This window comes from Brachypodium distachyon, chromosome 4 (assembly GCF_000005505.3).
Source record: "Brachypodium distachyon strain Bd21 chromosome 4, Brachypodium_distachyon_v3.0, whole genome shotgun sequence".
Taxonomy (NCBI): Eukaryota; Viridiplantae; Streptophyta; class Magnoliopsida; order Poales; family Poaceae; genus Brachypodium; species Brachypodium distachyon.
Genome location: NC_016134.3, coordinates 2,863,632 through 2,880,360, shown reverse-complemented (window position 1 = coordinate 2,880,360; position 16,729 = coordinate 2,863,632). Strand labels below are relative to the sequence as shown.

At 45.9% G+C, this 16,729-nt stretch overlaps 2 protein-coding genes across 2 annotated transcripts; one reads left to right on the top strand and one right to left on the bottom strand.

The window, feature by feature from the left end:
- Positions 1-564: 564 nt before the first annotated feature.
- On the bottom strand, positions 565-2,454 carry LOC100839866 (probable polyamine transporter At3g19553). Its single transcript, XM_003578501.4, has 2 exons — positions 1,490-2,454; positions 565-1,395 (listed from the first exon to the last, which is right to left on the bottom strand). The coding sequence occupies exons 1-2, from the start codon at positions 2,452-2,454 to the stop codon at positions 888-890; spliced, it is 1,473 nt and encodes a 490-aa protein (XP_003578549.1). The 3' UTR covers positions 565-887.
- A 4,154-nt stretch (positions 2,455-6,608) lies between these two features.
- LOC100830991 lies at positions 6,609-8,653 on the top strand. The gene has a single exon (XM_003579202.4). It carries the CDS (start codon positions 7,137-7,139, stop codon positions 8,091-8,093), a length of 957 nt encoding a protein of 318 aa, XP_003579250.1. The 5' UTR covers positions 6,609-7,136; the 3' UTR covers positions 8,094-8,653.
- Positions 8,654-16,729: the final 8,076 nt, after the last annotated feature.

Genomic DNA, 16,729 nt, shown 5'->3' with positions numbered 1-16,729 from the left:
TACATGTATCTAGACATTTTTTAGGTATAGATACATCCACATTTAGACAAATTTGAGCCAATTAATATGGGACGGAGGGAATACAATCAATACATGGAAACTAAGTTTTTTCCATGTAATATTTGGAGAAACAACCGTTTGTCTAGTTTCACTCCATGACGACTGACGAGGTCTGGTTAACAGGAAACTTGCTAATAGCAGTTTGAAAAGAAAGAAAGAAAAAACAGACACGCGCCAATCATTATTATCTTTTGACATGCGCAGAATTAAAAATTTAGACAGAAATAAAGACAAGGAGTTGGGGATTTGGGGCAACAGTGTGGGCACCTGTCAGCGTTGATCGAGACAGGTAAGCATGGGAGATCTCCATGCATAATGGCCATCTACTCCAGTCAGTTGGCAATGGAATTCTCTGTGGTCTGCGTGAGCCACGAGACCCACGTGTGTAATATCTGTATGTCTCGGTGAGCTGGCATGTCGTTTTCATACTGTTCAGTTAATATCAGTTCTACGAAAATATTCCCAGTTTTTGGCAGAGAAAGCATGAAAGCGTAGCCAGAGACAGAACTTCAGAACTTATTTGCTGCTTCTGAAATCTGCAGCAGCATAGCAGCTGCTGCTAAAGAATGGAACATACCACCCTTGTTATTACACAACAGTTTTCTAGCTGCAGACTTGCAGTTGCACTGCAGAGTAACTGTAATTTACTGGGGTGGTGAGAAACGGAAGCTGACTGACTTGGCTCAGATCTTACAAAGGTGCAATCAATTCTACGTCTCTGTCATTCAAGCTGAGAGTTTTCAGATTTCGGAAAATCCACATTTCACTGTATTTACTGAAGCTATTGTACAACAAGTGTTACGTATACAGCATGCCACCGCTTCCTGCTACTCGGCCTTGCTTGCCACTTCCTCTTCCTCCTCCTGCTCCACGGCGGCCGCGAGGAGGAGGCCGGCGCGGACATCCTCGACGTCGTCGCCGGCAGACGACGAGCTGTGGGAGCTATCGGAGGACGGCGGCAGGGGCGCCAGGAACTCGACCCAGCCGGTGCCCTTGAGCCGCTCGACGCCGAAGTAGGCGGCGACCCCGACGGCGACCACGGCGGCGTTGACGACGACGGTCCTGGCCGACGCGAGGCACATGACGGTGCCGATGAGCACCACGGGCGGGACGCACATGGCGGCGGCGGCGGCGGAGCCCAGCGGGATCCGGTACGGCCTGGGCAGGTCCGGGTCCTTGAAGCGCAGCTTGACGAAGGCCGCGAAGACGGCGAGCATCCCGAGCCCGTAGAGGAAGTTGAGGAACTCGATGATCTCCTGGAAGCTCATGAAGGACAGCACCACCACCCCCGCCGCCGAGCACAGGATGCTGTACGTCGGCGTCCCGTGCCGCGACCTGCATCCATCATATCATATCAAATCGATTCAGATTGGGGGATCGAATTGGGTTCATTCAGGGGATTGAGAAATTTCCGATTTCTTGTTGTTACCTGCGGGCGAAGATGGCCGGGATCATGCCCAGCTCGGCCATGCCGAGGAGCTGGAAGGAGTCGCTGCTCATCTCGGCCTCGAAGAGCCCCATGTTGGACATGGCGGCGGCGGCTTGGATCCACACGCGCAGCCACGGCCCGCCGATCCTCAGCCCGACCTCGGAGAAGAACCCGTCCGTCCACTCCGCGGCCGTCTCCGACGGCAACGCCCCCGTCCCGGCGAGGAGCGGGATGAGGTACGCGCCGACGACGAGCCCCACGGCGCCGAACACCGCCTTGGGGAACGTCTTCCTCGGCTCGTCGACCTCGCCGGCGAGCGTGCTGGCCTTGTCCCAGTAGTTGAGGTTCCAGAACATGGAGTTGAAGTAGCCGCGGGGGTCGACGGCGGAGCGGTCAAACGCGAGCCAGCGGGAGGGGCGGATCTTGGGGACGGCGAGCGCGGTGAGGGCGACGAAGGGGGAGAGGGAGAAGGCGGTGAGGACGACGGCGGAGAGGCCCACGAGGTGGAGGCCCCGGTAGTTGAGGTAGGTGAGGGCCGCGGTGAGGCCCAGCACGGCGAGCGAGCGGGCCGGCGGCGAGAAGCCCAGGTGGAGGTAGTCGAGGAAGAGCACCGGGTAGAGCGCGTTGTCGAGGGTGCCCGAGGCCCACTTGGAGAAGCCCACCAGGAAGGCCGCCGCCGGGCCGAACGCGGCGGAGACCCAGGCCACGTAGCCGGCGTTGGTGGGGAACGCCGAGGCGAGCTCCGCCGTGATGAGCGCCTCCGGGAGGGACCAGAGGACCGGGAGGATGAGGAAGCCCAGGAGCGGGAGGAGCGCGCCACCGCCGGCGCGGACCGAGTCCTCGATGCCGAACGGGCCGCCCGAGACGTCGTAGAAGATGAGCGCCACCAGGGGGAGCACCGTCAGCGGGCGCCGCCGCGGCGGCGGAGGGTCGCCGTCGGGGCCGTCGCCTCCGCCGCCGGTCATCGGGTCAACGGTCGCGCGCCTCCGCTGACGGCCCGCCGCCCGCCCGCGCGCGCGGCGAGGAAGAAGGCGATTTTGGTGTTTGGGAGTAGCGAGATGTGGAAATATGGGAATGGTCGTCGTGTTGGGAGCGTTGCGACTTGCGAGGGAGAGAGATATTATCGGGTAGTTTTGGCTCGATGGCAAGGTGGGCTCCAGAGTCTGGTGAATATTCGGACCACGCCTGGGAGTTCGTGCGAGCCCACATGGCAGATGAGTATCCGCTCGGTCTCGTAATTGTACCTATTTTAAACATAAATACTTTTATATTTGAACAAACTTGAGTCACTTATGTACGGAGGGAGGAGTATACGTTTAGTTTCAAAATTTGTTCACAACAAAGCGTACTTCTCTATTTTCAAAACATTTTAAAGTTAAAAAATTGCTTCTTTTGTCATACGGAAATCGAACCTAATAATATTACCCTATGCACTTACCTCATTTGAGGCAAAAGAATTAATTAGAGGATAGAGATGGTAGTTAGCAAATTCCCAATACAGTACAATTTTTTTACCTTACTTCTTTCCACATGTACACTTATTCGCGAACTTAGGGAGAAAACAATCAACTGCTCCTACATGCGTACACCGAGGAATTGCAATTATTGTGGTGACAAGTATGTGGAGTATTGTTTAGGTGTCACGTCGCTATTCCAATTTGAGGATGATAGTCTAGGTCTTTTTATCCAACGATCTAGAGTCAAAAGACTATTAAGTGACGGACCATTCATCATCATACACTACTACAGTTCATCATCATTCATCGTAGAGTCAGATTTGGGGTCCCTAGACGCAGGCAGGACCCACCCCCCAAAAAAAAACACCACACCCACCCACACATAGAGAACAAACAAATTTACAATAGGTGGTTTGTGTCAATCACGTGTAGTCCGGATCTAATATATACAAGGCACCGCGTGGTAGCCGAAAAAGACCATGACATACGAACACCATCTCCTCCTTGGCGCCCAGATGCACGGCCTACCTCGCTTGGTTAGACCAGTTTACAATAGAATTTTGGCGAATGAGTTTATTCTTCAATTTTCCTGATTGTATTCATCATGACAATTCAATGCAACCAGCAAAGGGAAACACGTCACACGTGCACGTTCACCCACATCAAGGCGGAGCTCGTACCTATCGTCCGTCACCAGAAGTACCGTGCCCCTACAGCCATCGCTGTCAGTTCCGCCACTCCGCACCCGGCAACCGTGCGTGAATTGCGATTGATTACTGTAGCTCCACCATGGCTAAAACTATTTCTTGTTGGTGCTTCTATGTAATAGAACTTGAATGAGTTGAGGCAGCTGATGTCATTTTTACAGGTATTGCATCCCTTGGCTGTTTACTTCTTCAAATAAGTGCTAGGAGTGTAACCGAAGAACGAAGCGGTATCTCAAGATGAACTGTTGTGATGTGTTGTGTCAACTACTTTTACTGTTTACCGTTTAGGGAAGTTCTTCTTTAGTCATTGTGGTAACTTTGGCGTATATAGAAGGCGAGCTACGTCTCTGTAAGCATTATTCCAATTGCTTTGTGCTTAACCAAATCTTCTATACAATAAAATATGTTCCCCCGGTTGAGTTCCGACGAAATCAAAATCCTTGTTTTGGAATTTCGATTTGTTTCTCGCGTTTAATTTTTTTGGCAATATATAGCATTGTATAAAAGGAGTAGGTGATGCGGCGCACGAGGCCCAAATGGGCCCCCATGGGGCGGCCTCCCTGCTAGTGGCTGCCGTGGGGCCCACATGGGGACTCACGGCGCCCCTCGCTTCGGTCTAGTGTTCCACGCGTTCCTTTTTGCCTAAAAATATTTTTACTATATTTTGTTTTGATGATTCTTGCGTGAAAAAGACCTAAAGGTGTTTTTGCTAAAAAATTCCGGCAATTTATATCATTGATTAGTGAGATCGGAAAATTTTATTGTGAAAAGTACTTGGAAAAGTGGATACATTTTGGATGTACCAGCAAGCAGCAACCGACGATGTTGCGAGAGGGATGTGTCGTTGCTGCCAGAAGGAGGAGGCGTGCAGTGCTGCGAGGCCATACGTGTTGCAAGGGGGGATTCGCTTGGCTGATCGGACGGGGACAGCATGAGACGCGCTCATCTAGCGGCAACAGAGGCAGCGGATCGGGGGATTTTTATCCCCTGACGGACGCCTAGCATTCGCCTACATAAAAATTCAGCAGCATAAAACTTAGAGACAACCCTTGTTGCTTAAGGGTTCGGTTCTGGGGTTGTCTTTCAGACAGACTTCAGTGTCATCTCGCCTTCGTCGTCGCAGGGATAAATATGTTGTCAAGTCCCCTCCGTTGTAAATTGCATCAAAATGTTGAAGTGGACAACGATCGCCTTGCCATTTTTATTTTTACTTTGCCGCCTAAAATTATGTCTTTATTTCTTTTCTCCTTCAAAACATTGTGTCTTCCAGTCTTTCTATATGCGAAGTCCAAATTACATTGTGCCGTTAAAAACTGTCATGGAGTTGTATAGAGATTGTTGCAGGAAGAAACTTTGAATCACGGCAAGTTCAAGATTACACTTGTCTGCTTGGCTCACTTTCAGGTGTTGTCTGTTTGCCTAGCTAGTTTGCTTACATTTGTTTACATAAACATATGTGAAGGTGATACCGATTCTATAATGCAAGCGAAGAATTTAGGGTAACATGATTTATGCTATAGTTAGCCTGACCAAACAGTTATACTCCTCTTGCTCACACACAAACTGTAACTATAAACATACAACACTTAAAATGTGGAGGAAACAACCAGAGTCTTAAGATGTAAATGGCGTCGGCACTCAGCAACGAGTTTCAGTTTGATGTGGTTTTCTCAATATGGACTTTGACAAAACCCCATGACGAAAAACCGAGGTAAAACGATAAATGATTCCCTGTAATTATCGCGTGAGCTGTCTCTCGATCATTGAATCTTGTTCTTGCAGTTCGCTCAAGACATGTAAACAGTCTCGAATTGTCATGGAATCTTGCTCTAACAGTTCCTTCAAGACATGTAAGTAGCCTCGAATTGTCATGGAATCTTGCTCTAGTCGTTCGCGTCAAAACACATGTAAGCTACCTTGAACCGTAATTGAATCTTGCTCTGCCTGTCAGCGCTAAGGCGCATGTGAGGTGTCTCAAAATTTTATTTCATCTATTGGTGCCAAGACGCATTTAAGTTGCCTTACGTCGTTGTAAAATAATATTGATACGGCCGTTCACAACAAGACACATGTGAGCTGTCTCCCGCCGATATGGTATCTTCCTCTAGCCGTTCACACTAAAGAGCACGGAAGCGGTCTCACTTGTTTTCATGAATCTTGCCCTAGCCGTTCGCACCAAGACACACATGAGTCGTCTCCTGCCGCTATGGAATCACGCTCTAGGCATTCACGCCAAAGCGCGCGTAAGTTGTCTCACTCCTTTTGAATCTTGCCTCAGCCGTCCGCGCCAATACGCACCCACAAGCTATTTCACCTCATTATGGAATCTCTCTCTAATCATTTGTGCCAAATCACACTCAGAGTTGTCTCAAGCAGTTACGAATTAATTCTTCCTCTAAGCATTCCCGCCATGTCATGCTCCAAGTTGTCTCAAGACGCTACGAAAATTTCCTCTAGTCATTCGCGCACCAGCCATCTCAAAATCCGTTATGAATCTTTTCCGAACCGTCAGAACAACGACACACGCAAGCCCGTTCAGCAAATCTTCCTCTATCCACTCGCCTAAGGCATAAGCGTAACCTGCCTCAAACTGTTATGAAATCTTTCTCTTAACTATGGCCTATAAAATTCCTCCTCCTCGTGGGTGTGTCGGGCGGACACTAGGACGGCCCCATCCACAAGATAGTGCTGGTACTTCCGCTTCGGTTCCACACTGAGGTGCCGGTGCAGCAAGTACTTGCGTGTGTTGCGCCGCCAAGCCCCGATTCGGCGGTGGCGCGCCGCCTCGTCGTCGTCCCCGCCTCCAGCACGACCGCTGCCAGGGTTTTTTCCGGCCCCACGGGGTAGTGGCACGACGGCCGGAAAGCACCATCTCCGCGATGGAAGGTGCGGCGGCAGATCCGAACTCGCACCTTGGAACAGTACATATAGGGATAGATTTTGGACCGATTCGAAAAACCGAATTAGATTTTCGGTAAACAAACCGTTTTCGGGTTTCTGGTCTGGCCCAGTTTTTTGCCCAAAACCGAAAAACAATTTCCGATCGGTTGTTTTTGTTGACTCTACTCCTCCCTCCCTCTGCCGAGCGACCCAGCCCCCTCGCTCCCTGGATCTTCTTCCTCCCTCGGCCGACGGCCGCCCCCCATCCCGCCGCTGCCGAGCGCCCATCGTCTTCCTCCTCGCGCGAGCGCCTCCACCGCAGGTTGATCTCCCCTCCGATTCTCTCGCTCCCGACCGTTTCTCCTCCCATCACCCCACCAACGGATTCCGCCCTTTAGCTCCCCGTTTCATAATCTTCCCCAATCCGTAACTGAGGCAAAAATCAAGGTAGGGCTCTACCTTGCCCTACCGGGTCCTCCGCCAGTGGTTCCGCTTCCGCGGATTGCTTGAAGGGTTGTTCGGCCGGAATCTAGGGTTTGCTCTTACAGAGCCCCGTCCCCCATATCCGCGGACGGAGCTACTGCATTTGGTGCGGCCCCGAAGATGCAGCCTCCCAAGAAGCCCGCCCGCGTGGACACGGCGGAGATCAAGTCGCAGCTTGTCAAGAAGCTTGGGCCCCAGCGTGCCGAGCTCTACATCCACAGCCTCAACAAGTTCCTGGGCTTTCAGCTTGACAAGAGTGAGTTTGACAAGATCTGTGTTGCTGCCTTGGGGAAAGAGAACATCAAGCTCCACAATTCCCTCGTCCGCTCAATTCTCAGCAATGCTTTTATGGGGCTCGGGCCACCGCCCAGCAGGCAGACGCCTACCGGGAATTCCCAGACTAGCGCCGTGACCAACGGGCCGTTGGGCAATGGCGTGCCGCTGCCGAGGAGAGTGCGGCCGTTGGGTAACCGGGACAGGAGGTGTACTGATAAGCCAAGCCCACTAGGAAAGTCCCCTCTTGGTAATCCAGGGGCTGCGGAGTTTGTGTCGGTGGAGGACGGCGAGGAGGTTGACCAAGACAGGGGCAGCCCACTGTGTGTGCAAAGTCAGAGCCCTATTAGGGCTCCTCTGGGAGTCGCAACGGTTCAGCAACCCCAGTTTTCTGCTCTCCGTCCTTCAGATGTTTGCTACATTAATGGTGAATTACCAGATACTGAGTGCTTGTCGAAGATACTTCAGGATAAGCTGGATGCCGAAGGCCTTAGCATGCCCGTAGAGTGCGCTAATCTGCTAAACTCTGGGCTGAATGCATACATAAGGCAGCTGCTGAAGTCTTGTTTGGATGTTGCGAAAGCAAGAGGAAACACAATGAGGGCGCACCAGGCTAATGGGAATGCTTCTTCCTCTTCTGCTGCTTTAAACGGTGGGCTGAATAATGGCTCCGTCTTAGACTCAGGCCGTGTGTACCAAGCTTCACTGGTAGATCTCTCCACAGCTGTACAGTCTAATCCCAAGTTACTAGGGTGTGACTCTGTGAAGCAAAAGGATAAGATTGCTTCTCACCTTGCCGGCTAACTTCAGCAGCTAGTCTTCTCACAGAACTTCAGCAGCTAGTCGTGTCACAGAACTTCAGCAGCTGTTATGCAGTGGCAATGTAGGAGGAGATCCAAATTACCATTTGATTGGGTGCTGTAGAAACCTACAGCTAGTTAGGTTGAGGTGAAGCAGATTTTGACTGCCATAGGGGCTGATGAGTGGGGCACATCCCCAGTGTTTTTTTATTAGGATGGTACATCTTAGCATTCCAGTACATCATAGTTCACCTGGCGATTACCTGTGATTATTTCACAAAAAATAAGAAGATTCTGCAAAGGTATCTTGGCTTCGCTCCTGCTAGCTTACAGATAGTGTTCCTACCTGTACATACAATCAGCTCTCTGTTGGTTGGATCTGTTATTGTTGGATAATCTGGGCTTGTTGTATATTGGGTCTTCCTGTAGGACAAAAAATCTTTGGTTCTTTCATCTCTTTAGTGCAAAGCTACATTCTTTGCTACCCCGGTTATGAGGTTATCTGCTATCCAGAGTTGTTAATCCCCTACAAATGTGTTGGATTTCCGACTGGTTACGAGGTTATCTGCTGTCCAGAGTTCTTTTTCTGCCTCGGATTTCTGACTGGTATCGAGTTTTGATGTGATTCGATTTGTTGTTCTACATCTTACATCTCTACAGCTCCCTCATATGCCTCTATACCAACTTCACCCTTTTTTAGTAGCACCTGCTGTACTTGTTTTAGTTTCTGAATATGCCTTTCCGAGGATATATGATGGACAGGCATATGATTCTGTTTTGGTTGGCAAGGTACTTTCGAGCTAGCATATGATGCCTGGGTCGGAATCACAAGTCTGGATGAAATCTGACCAAGTGGATCAGACGGTTGGTCGTTGCTGCTATGATCAGATGGTTGGGTGCTGGCCTTTGGATGTACGCACCAAAGAAGAATGTATAATGTGGGGTCGTTGCTCGAAAAGATTATGGCTTGGGGAGTTGGAACCTTGGAATAAGAAGAAGAAATGAACTTGATAAACTTGTTCTTTTGTTCGGACAGAAAAAGTTTTTCTCCCGGTCAAACCTAGGACAGAAAAGAACCTGTTCTTTTGTTGGGACCGTCTTGGGGAGTAACATTTATCAGGAAAAACTTGATAAACACCCGTTTAGGATAAGCGACAGATACTTCCATATTGGGTTTTTCTTTTCTTCTTTTTGGCCGAACTTGCTCTCTTCTTTCCGTAGAAACTTCAACTGTGTCTTCCTTCTCCTTCCATTCTCGACAGGTCCGACATCCATAGCTTCGTATGCTCATCTTTCAGCGACTGGGATAAAAAGAAAGGATATCTGGAAACTGGTCTTTCTACCTGCATCCAGTTGGAGATGCACCTACCAGTCTACATCCAGTTGAAGAAGATGAACTTACATCCAGTTGAGAGACTTCTACCGCCTTTTCCACTTCCTAGCTATCTGCTGCCAAACCATCTGTTGCAATCTCCCAAGGGTTTCTACTGCGTCTTTCTCCCCTTTCCCAGCAAGCATCCTATGCGCTAGGCCGGGCAGGGTAGGAGTTTTGCAGGATACGAAAAAAGGTTACTCCCGGCTAGGCAAGAATTTGCAGTATACGGAAAAAAAGAGTTACTCCCTCTGTTTCCATTTATGAGATATTTGACGAGTATAGTGTAGGACGCTTGCAGTAGGTAGGAAAATGAAGGTGCAATAGGAGAACCCTTCGTAGTAGGGAGCACGAGAAAGGTGTGTAGTAGGAAAACTTTAGGGACATTGGAGAGAAGGAAGATGCATAAGAAAACCTGAGGGAGGGCAGTTTACTAGGGTAGAAACCGAAGCACTAGAAACCGTAGACCGAATTAATGTGGTAACCCTTGCGGCAGGGAGTAGGACAAAGAAGGAAAACGAGAAAACCGACCCTTTCCGACAACAAAATGACAAAATAATGGGCAGCTCGCGCGCGCGGGAGGTCTCCGGTCCCATTCCGATGTGCCATGAAAACACTTAGGTATAAAAGGAAACAAAAAATTAATGGGCCGCTTACGCATCAGAGTTCTCTGGTCCCATTCCGACCGCAAGGCTTACCTATAAAAGGAAACGGCAAAATAATGAGCTGCTTGTGCACGGGATGTCTATGGTCCCATTCTAACGGCAAGGCTTACCTACAAAAGGAATGAAGCACATGCGCGAGCTGTACGATGGACAGAAGGAAGCCGTTCACCAATTTTTTCGGTAAGCATGCATATGTTAGCAATTTACTTTTTCTTGTGCATGTCTGATGCTGAGAAAACTTTTCCAATTCATCTTTACCATCTCTTCATTTCCAGTTGGTAGGTGGTACATCACCTCCTCTCTCCCCCACATGCCCCGGTGTTGACGTACCCATCGCAGTACTCCACACGAAAAAAGGGCTCAACTCCAGCTAGATTGGAAGCACGAAATTCATACTTGGCCTGAGGTTGTCCTCTTGCTTTTGTGAAGGTGTTCCTGTTCAGGAGGCGAAGACAAGAGTTTTCACTATAAAAAGTTAGTTGGGAGTGTACACCGTGATGCCGTCCTTATGACTTAGGAGGAAAGGTTGACGTAAACTCAACAGACACACTTCGATGTATTTTAAGTTTTGGTTGCCTCGTGGAGTGCGACCTACTCCTATGTTAGGAAGAGCAACGAGTATTGTGCGACAAGTTGTTCAGGTTTGCAACGACTTCTGAGTCAACCTCAAAGCTACATACCTTGACACTTACCGAAAGATGTTTATATTTCCTTTTTGCAGTGTATAAAAAGTATTTCCCACCACCTTATTGAAGGATGATATACAGTGATTAGAAAAGGTTGACAAGGATGCTTCATTCCATAAGAAGTTAAATGCAAGTGAGATCAGTATATGTGGTTGAAGATTTTCTCTGACACCCTTAGGGGTCAAAAGAGGGTGCAAAGTGTAAGTCATGTTTATGCATGTTATATCAATTGAAATTTATGGAGTTTGATTTATTGTATTTTTTACGAGGAAGAAGGATTCACTGCGATTTCATTAAGTAGAGGGAAAAACTATACAAGGTTAACAAGTTTAAACAGAAAAAAAAATGGACAAGCCGATCCAAAGATCGCCCCCGGAGGATCCGACTACTAAAGAGGCTTAGGTTGTTCTTGAACAGAACAACCACACCTTCTGAAAATTCTTTGGTTCCTCTCTTTCCAAATGTTCCAAATCATGTAGACGGCCACAGCTAGATCCTTGTGCTTTTCCTTTTGCCTTCCAACATTTATGTTTTTGCTCCACCATCTCTTTAAGGATGTAGCCTCCCTAGCAATCTCGTTTGCTTCATACGAAGCCAAATGTTTGGTCGCAGAAGAAGCGGTTGTCATCATGCGGCCATCCTCTGTTTCTTAGTCAATCTAAAGTCCATAGCCCGTTCTGAACAAGAAGCCATAAGAATAGTCTAATCTTTCCCTCTGCCGTTGCCTTTGGTTTATGATCCAACAGACCAACACACTTGTTCCATGTACCTAGATTGTTCGCAGTGGCATGAAAAATAAGATGTGAGAAAGCCTTGTTGAGCATAGAAAACCTTGTGCCTTAAGTTTAAAGCGTTATGTCCATTATGCCAATGATTCCAGAAATGTCAGGTACAATATTCAATAACATATGTGAGTATTTGCAGATAATTTGTTCATGTCAACTGAAAATCTCACCAAGAACCAGAAGGTTTGTGTATTTAACTTTCAAATAATATGTGCTAACTATGATGTCTTGTGCATGTTCACATTTATAGATTTCATTAGTGTTGGAAGGGTAATTCTTTGCATAACAGGGCAAATTACTACAAGACACTGCGAACTTGTGTTGATTTGCTGCAGGACACCCATATGTATATCACTGAGATGTGCCCATACAACACAGGGCCTCTGGTAATACGCATAAATTCGCAGATCCCTCTAGCTAACTTTCAATATCATACTTTCAGTGGATGCCAATATGGGACACCACTGGCTAGGATTCCTTCTGAATTTTATTGTGTTTCTGTGTGAACATGTTATGTTTCCTTGAATTTGCGTTGTGTATTAATTGTACTAATTCCAGCACTTCAACAGTCCATATGTAAATCCTCAGTTTCACTGCCTGCAAATATAGTATTGATGATACCTGCAACAAAATTATAATCTTTCATTTTGATTAAAAAACTAGATGTTAAATTCAGAAGAACTTTAGGTCTGAATATTTGATAGTCTATTTTACACATGCATTATATTATTATTTTTGTTTATAGCAACGCATGAATGTTGTGCTAGTAATCAAACCAGATACTATGTATCTTCCTCATTAATAGCATGATTGCCGCTATCATCTTGAATTGGCCTCCTAAGACTCTGCACAAGCCTGGATCGCCACTAACATGCTTTAAACGCCATATTAGAAACCCGCTTAGGCCTTGTTTGGTATAAGAGTATTCAACCCGATTGCGCTATTTGGTAGGTCTGGATTATCCACCACAAAACACCTCATTTTTTATCAATTAAAAACACTCCGCATACTAGTGTTTTACGGTGGAAGGAGACTTGAGAGTATTGGATGAACAGAACACCCAACCACCTCAAATACACAATCCACTTGTGAATAAAAATACACTTATACCAAAAAAGGCCTTAGGGCTCATAGAAAATTTAAAGGATTGAGAATTCCATAGAAAAGTTCATTGTAGATACATTCGTTTTGCTGGAAACTAGTAAAGTGATTCTTTAGATATCCCATTGATTTTCTATGTTTTTGGAGGACCATATAAATGAGAAAAGACAATTCCTTAGGATGGCAAATGCCATCCTTTCACAATCCTACGTTTCTCCTTTTCATATCTTTCATTTTCCCTTGAACTGATAATCTCTCAATGGATTCCTTGTTAACGAAACAATTCTCTCCCTACCGATTTCTATACACGGCCATTGGTAGAATGCAGTCAGGTACATGAACCTATTCTACAGCTTTGGGTTAAAAGATAGAAAAAACCTCCAAGCCAATATTATCATCCTCGAAAAGAAAAAGATGCTGCTCTGAACACTAACCCATGACGCCTGAAAATATTAGTACTATACAGACAAGTAAATGAACACCGTCAGAAAATCACGGCAAGCCAAACGGGTGTCTTTGCGTTTACCGTACCGGCAGCAACCTGTCATCATATCATGGTGCTCGTTGTTCTTGCTTGCACGCACGCATATATGTCCTTTCGCGTGCAACGAGGAAAATGTATGCGCGGTAGCAGATAGCACATTAACTGCATTACTGCAAACAGATTCTTCGCATCTTTGGCATTTGAATATCTCTCATGTTCTAGACGGCACCTTCAGCATTTGGACCATGGTAACCATGGTAAAAAACAAATCCCAATTAATCACAGATTTGCTATTTCGCAGTCGACTAGGATTAACCATGGTACATGAACATGATGGTCATGAGAGAATTATTCAGCACAAAATTCTTTGTATTTCAGTTGTAATTTATTTTTTTTGCATTTGTGACCAGGAGCGCGCCGCCAGCAGCACCATAGCACGTGTAGCTCAGCGGCAACCAAATCCAACGCTTCACCGTCATGTGATCATGTCAGGACCCACCATAAGTTAATTCTAGTCTTTCTTCGAAAATGACATTCTAAATAGTATAAAATGTTTTTTATTATTAATTTATATTTAGTTTTTATCGCTGCAGTCAAAATGTGCATGGTATGACAAAATTGGAGTCCTAAACACTAATGAACGCCTTTCATAGTTGCATGGTTTTGAAAACAGTATTATTACTGTTTCAGGACACAAAAAAAGCCAACCAATTTTTCATTTGGTTTTCACTATCAAAGATAACAGAAAACACAGAAAAGGATTATTGTTTCAAGAAATAGTACGCTATCAAGTGCAATTGGACGGGACACCGTGCTACTTTATTTTATTTTTAGAAGAGAGATCGTCTAGTTTTTTTATTTTATTTTCAGAACATAGATCGTCCAGTTTTGGCTGAAGTGCAGATACAGTTTGCTGACTGCAGGACAGAAAACAACCTAATATGTCCCACTCTATAGCGGCACTACTAGAAGTTTTCCTTGGATAAAGAGATCTTTACCCAGGCGCTGCCTGGCTGGCTCTAGGGAAACATGGGATGCTCTTGCCAGCATGTAAAGTAGACTGCCACTCTAGCCCTCTTTTGCTAGAGGATTTTTCTACCATGGTTTGAATTAAACTCTAGGGAAAGCATCACTACTATCATTTTAATATGCATATTTATATTTATATTGACCATAATTCAAATTCATATAAACATAATTTAAATTGGAGGCACCAATCAATACTGGAATTAATTGAAAAAAACACCATGAAATTGAGTCAGGTCTGATCCTTCATTCAATAATATATAAAATTAAATTATACACCACAATACATCAAAGAATCAGCATACAGAGTATGCATGGTATTAGATCAGCGGCTACATTTTGTGCAAGTCAATTAGACTGTAGCCAAAAATTTTGTACACACAACAACAACCGCAGATTCAAGTAGTTGGTTGGCTGCCCATGAGTGATAAACTGATGTTCCCACGTCCATTTCCCCGAAGAAAAAAAAAATCCTCCGAACAACCCTTCACAACATGCATCAGGCTCCATATTCCCGACTTGGACAGACACATGTGAGCTTGCATTGTGGTCCTGAAAATAACAGAGACAAGAACTTTAGCTGCTGAAAATAACGGTAACAATTTCAGCAGCATAAAACTCAGAGACAACCCTTGTTGCTTAAGGGTTCGGTTCTGGGTTCTCTTTTAGACAGACTTCAAAGTCATCTCACTTTCGTCGTCACAGGGATAAGTCCCCTCCGCTGTAAATTGCATCAAAATGTTGAAATGGACAACGATCGCCTTGCCATTTTTATTTTTTTTCTTGGCCACTTAAAATTATGTCTTTATTTCTTTTCTCGTTTAAAAACATTGTGTCTTCCAGTCTTTCTGTATGCGAAATCCAAATTACTTGTGCCGTTAAAAACTGTCTGTATAGAGATTGTTGCAGGACGAAACTTTGAATCACGGCAAGTTCAAGACTATACTTGTCTGCTTGGCTCACTTCCAGGTGTTGTCTGTTTGCCTAGCTAGTTTGCTTACATTTGTTTACTTTCATAAACATATGTGAATGTGATCCCGATTGTATGATGCAATGAAGAATTTGGGGTAACATGATTTATCTAGTCTAGCTTTAGTGAGCCTAACCAAACAGTTATACTCCTCTTGCTCACACACAAACTGCAATTATAAACATACACCACTCAAAATGTCGAGGAAATAACCAGAGTCTTATGATGTAAATGGCGTCAGCACTCAGCAAGGAGTTTTGGTTTGATGTGGTTTTCTCAATATGGAGTTTCACAAAACCCCATGACAAAAAACCGAGGTAAAACAATAAATGATTCCCTGTAATTATCGCGTGAGCTGTCTTTGGATCATGGAATCTTGTCCTTGCAGTTCGCTCATGACATGTAAACAGTCTCGAATTGTCATGGAATCTTGTTCTAACAGTTCGTTCAAGACATGTAAGTAGCCTCGAATTGTCCTGGAATCTTGATGTAGTCGTCCGCGTCAAGACACATGTAAGCCACCTTGAACCGTAATTGAATCTTGCTCCGCTTGTCAGCGCTAAGACGCATGTGAGGTGTCTCAAAATTTTATTTCATCCATTGGTGCCAATACGCATTTAAGTTGCCTTACATCGTTATAAAATATTGATATGGCCGTTCACAACAAGACACATGTGAGTTGTCTCCCACCGATATGGTATCTTGCTCTAACCGTTCACACTAAAGAGCACGTAAGCGGTCTCACGTTGTTTTTGAATCTTGCCCTAGCCGTTCGCACTAAGACACACATGAGTTGTCTCCTGCCGTTATGGAATCACGCTCTAGGCATTCACGCCAAAGTGAGCGCAAGTTGTCTTGCTCCTTTTTGAATCTTGCCTCAGCCGTTCGCGCCAAGACGTGCCCACAAGCTATTTCACCTCATTATGGAATCACACTCTAATCATTAACCTTCTTTAGTGCTACTATAATTTTAAAAATGAAAACGAAAATACCCGTCAAACGTAAGTAAATATATCCGAAACATATAAAAGGTTTGCGCCAAAACACACTCAGTTGTCTCAATCAGTTAGGAATTAATTCTTCCTCTAACCATTCCCGCCATGTCATGCCTCCAAGTTGTCTCAAGCCGTTACGAAAACTTCCTCTAGTCATTCATGCATCAGCCATCTCAAAATCTGTTATGAATCTTTCCCGAACTGTCAGTACCGCGACACACGCAAGACGTTCATGAAATCTTCCTCCATCCACTCGCCATAAGACATAAGCGTAACCTGCCTCAAACTGTTATGAAATCTTTCTCTTAACCATCCGTTGCCTATAGAATTCAAGTTCTAAGATTCGAAGAATTTACAGGTTCTGAAGATTTGCTCCGCACAAAGTCCCTCTGTATTTTTGCTGTAAAAGACCCTATGTATTTCAGCACGTGCGGCAGGCAGCAGAACGTCTGTCTCACCACCAGCGGTAACCACACCTTAGCAGGCCCACCCGTCAGAGTAATCACGCACGAGTCTCGTTGACAGTAATCGCTTTCTTCGTCGCCTGACCGTGGAA

Excerpts from the sequence above, each read along its gene's own strand:
- LOC100839866 (XM_003578501.4), bottom strand. The coding sequence starts at position 2,454 with ATGACCGGCGGCGGAGGCGACGGCCCCGACGGCGACCCTCCGCCGCCG. Across the intron at positions 1,396-1,489 it reads CCGGCCATCTTCGCCCGCAG|GTCGCGGCACGGGACGCCGA; the intron begins GTAACAACAAGA and ends TGATGGATGCAG.
- LOC100830991 (XM_003579202.4), top strand. The coding sequence starts at position 7,137 with ATGCAGCCTCCCAAGAAGCCCGCCCGCGTGGACACGGCGGAGATCAAG.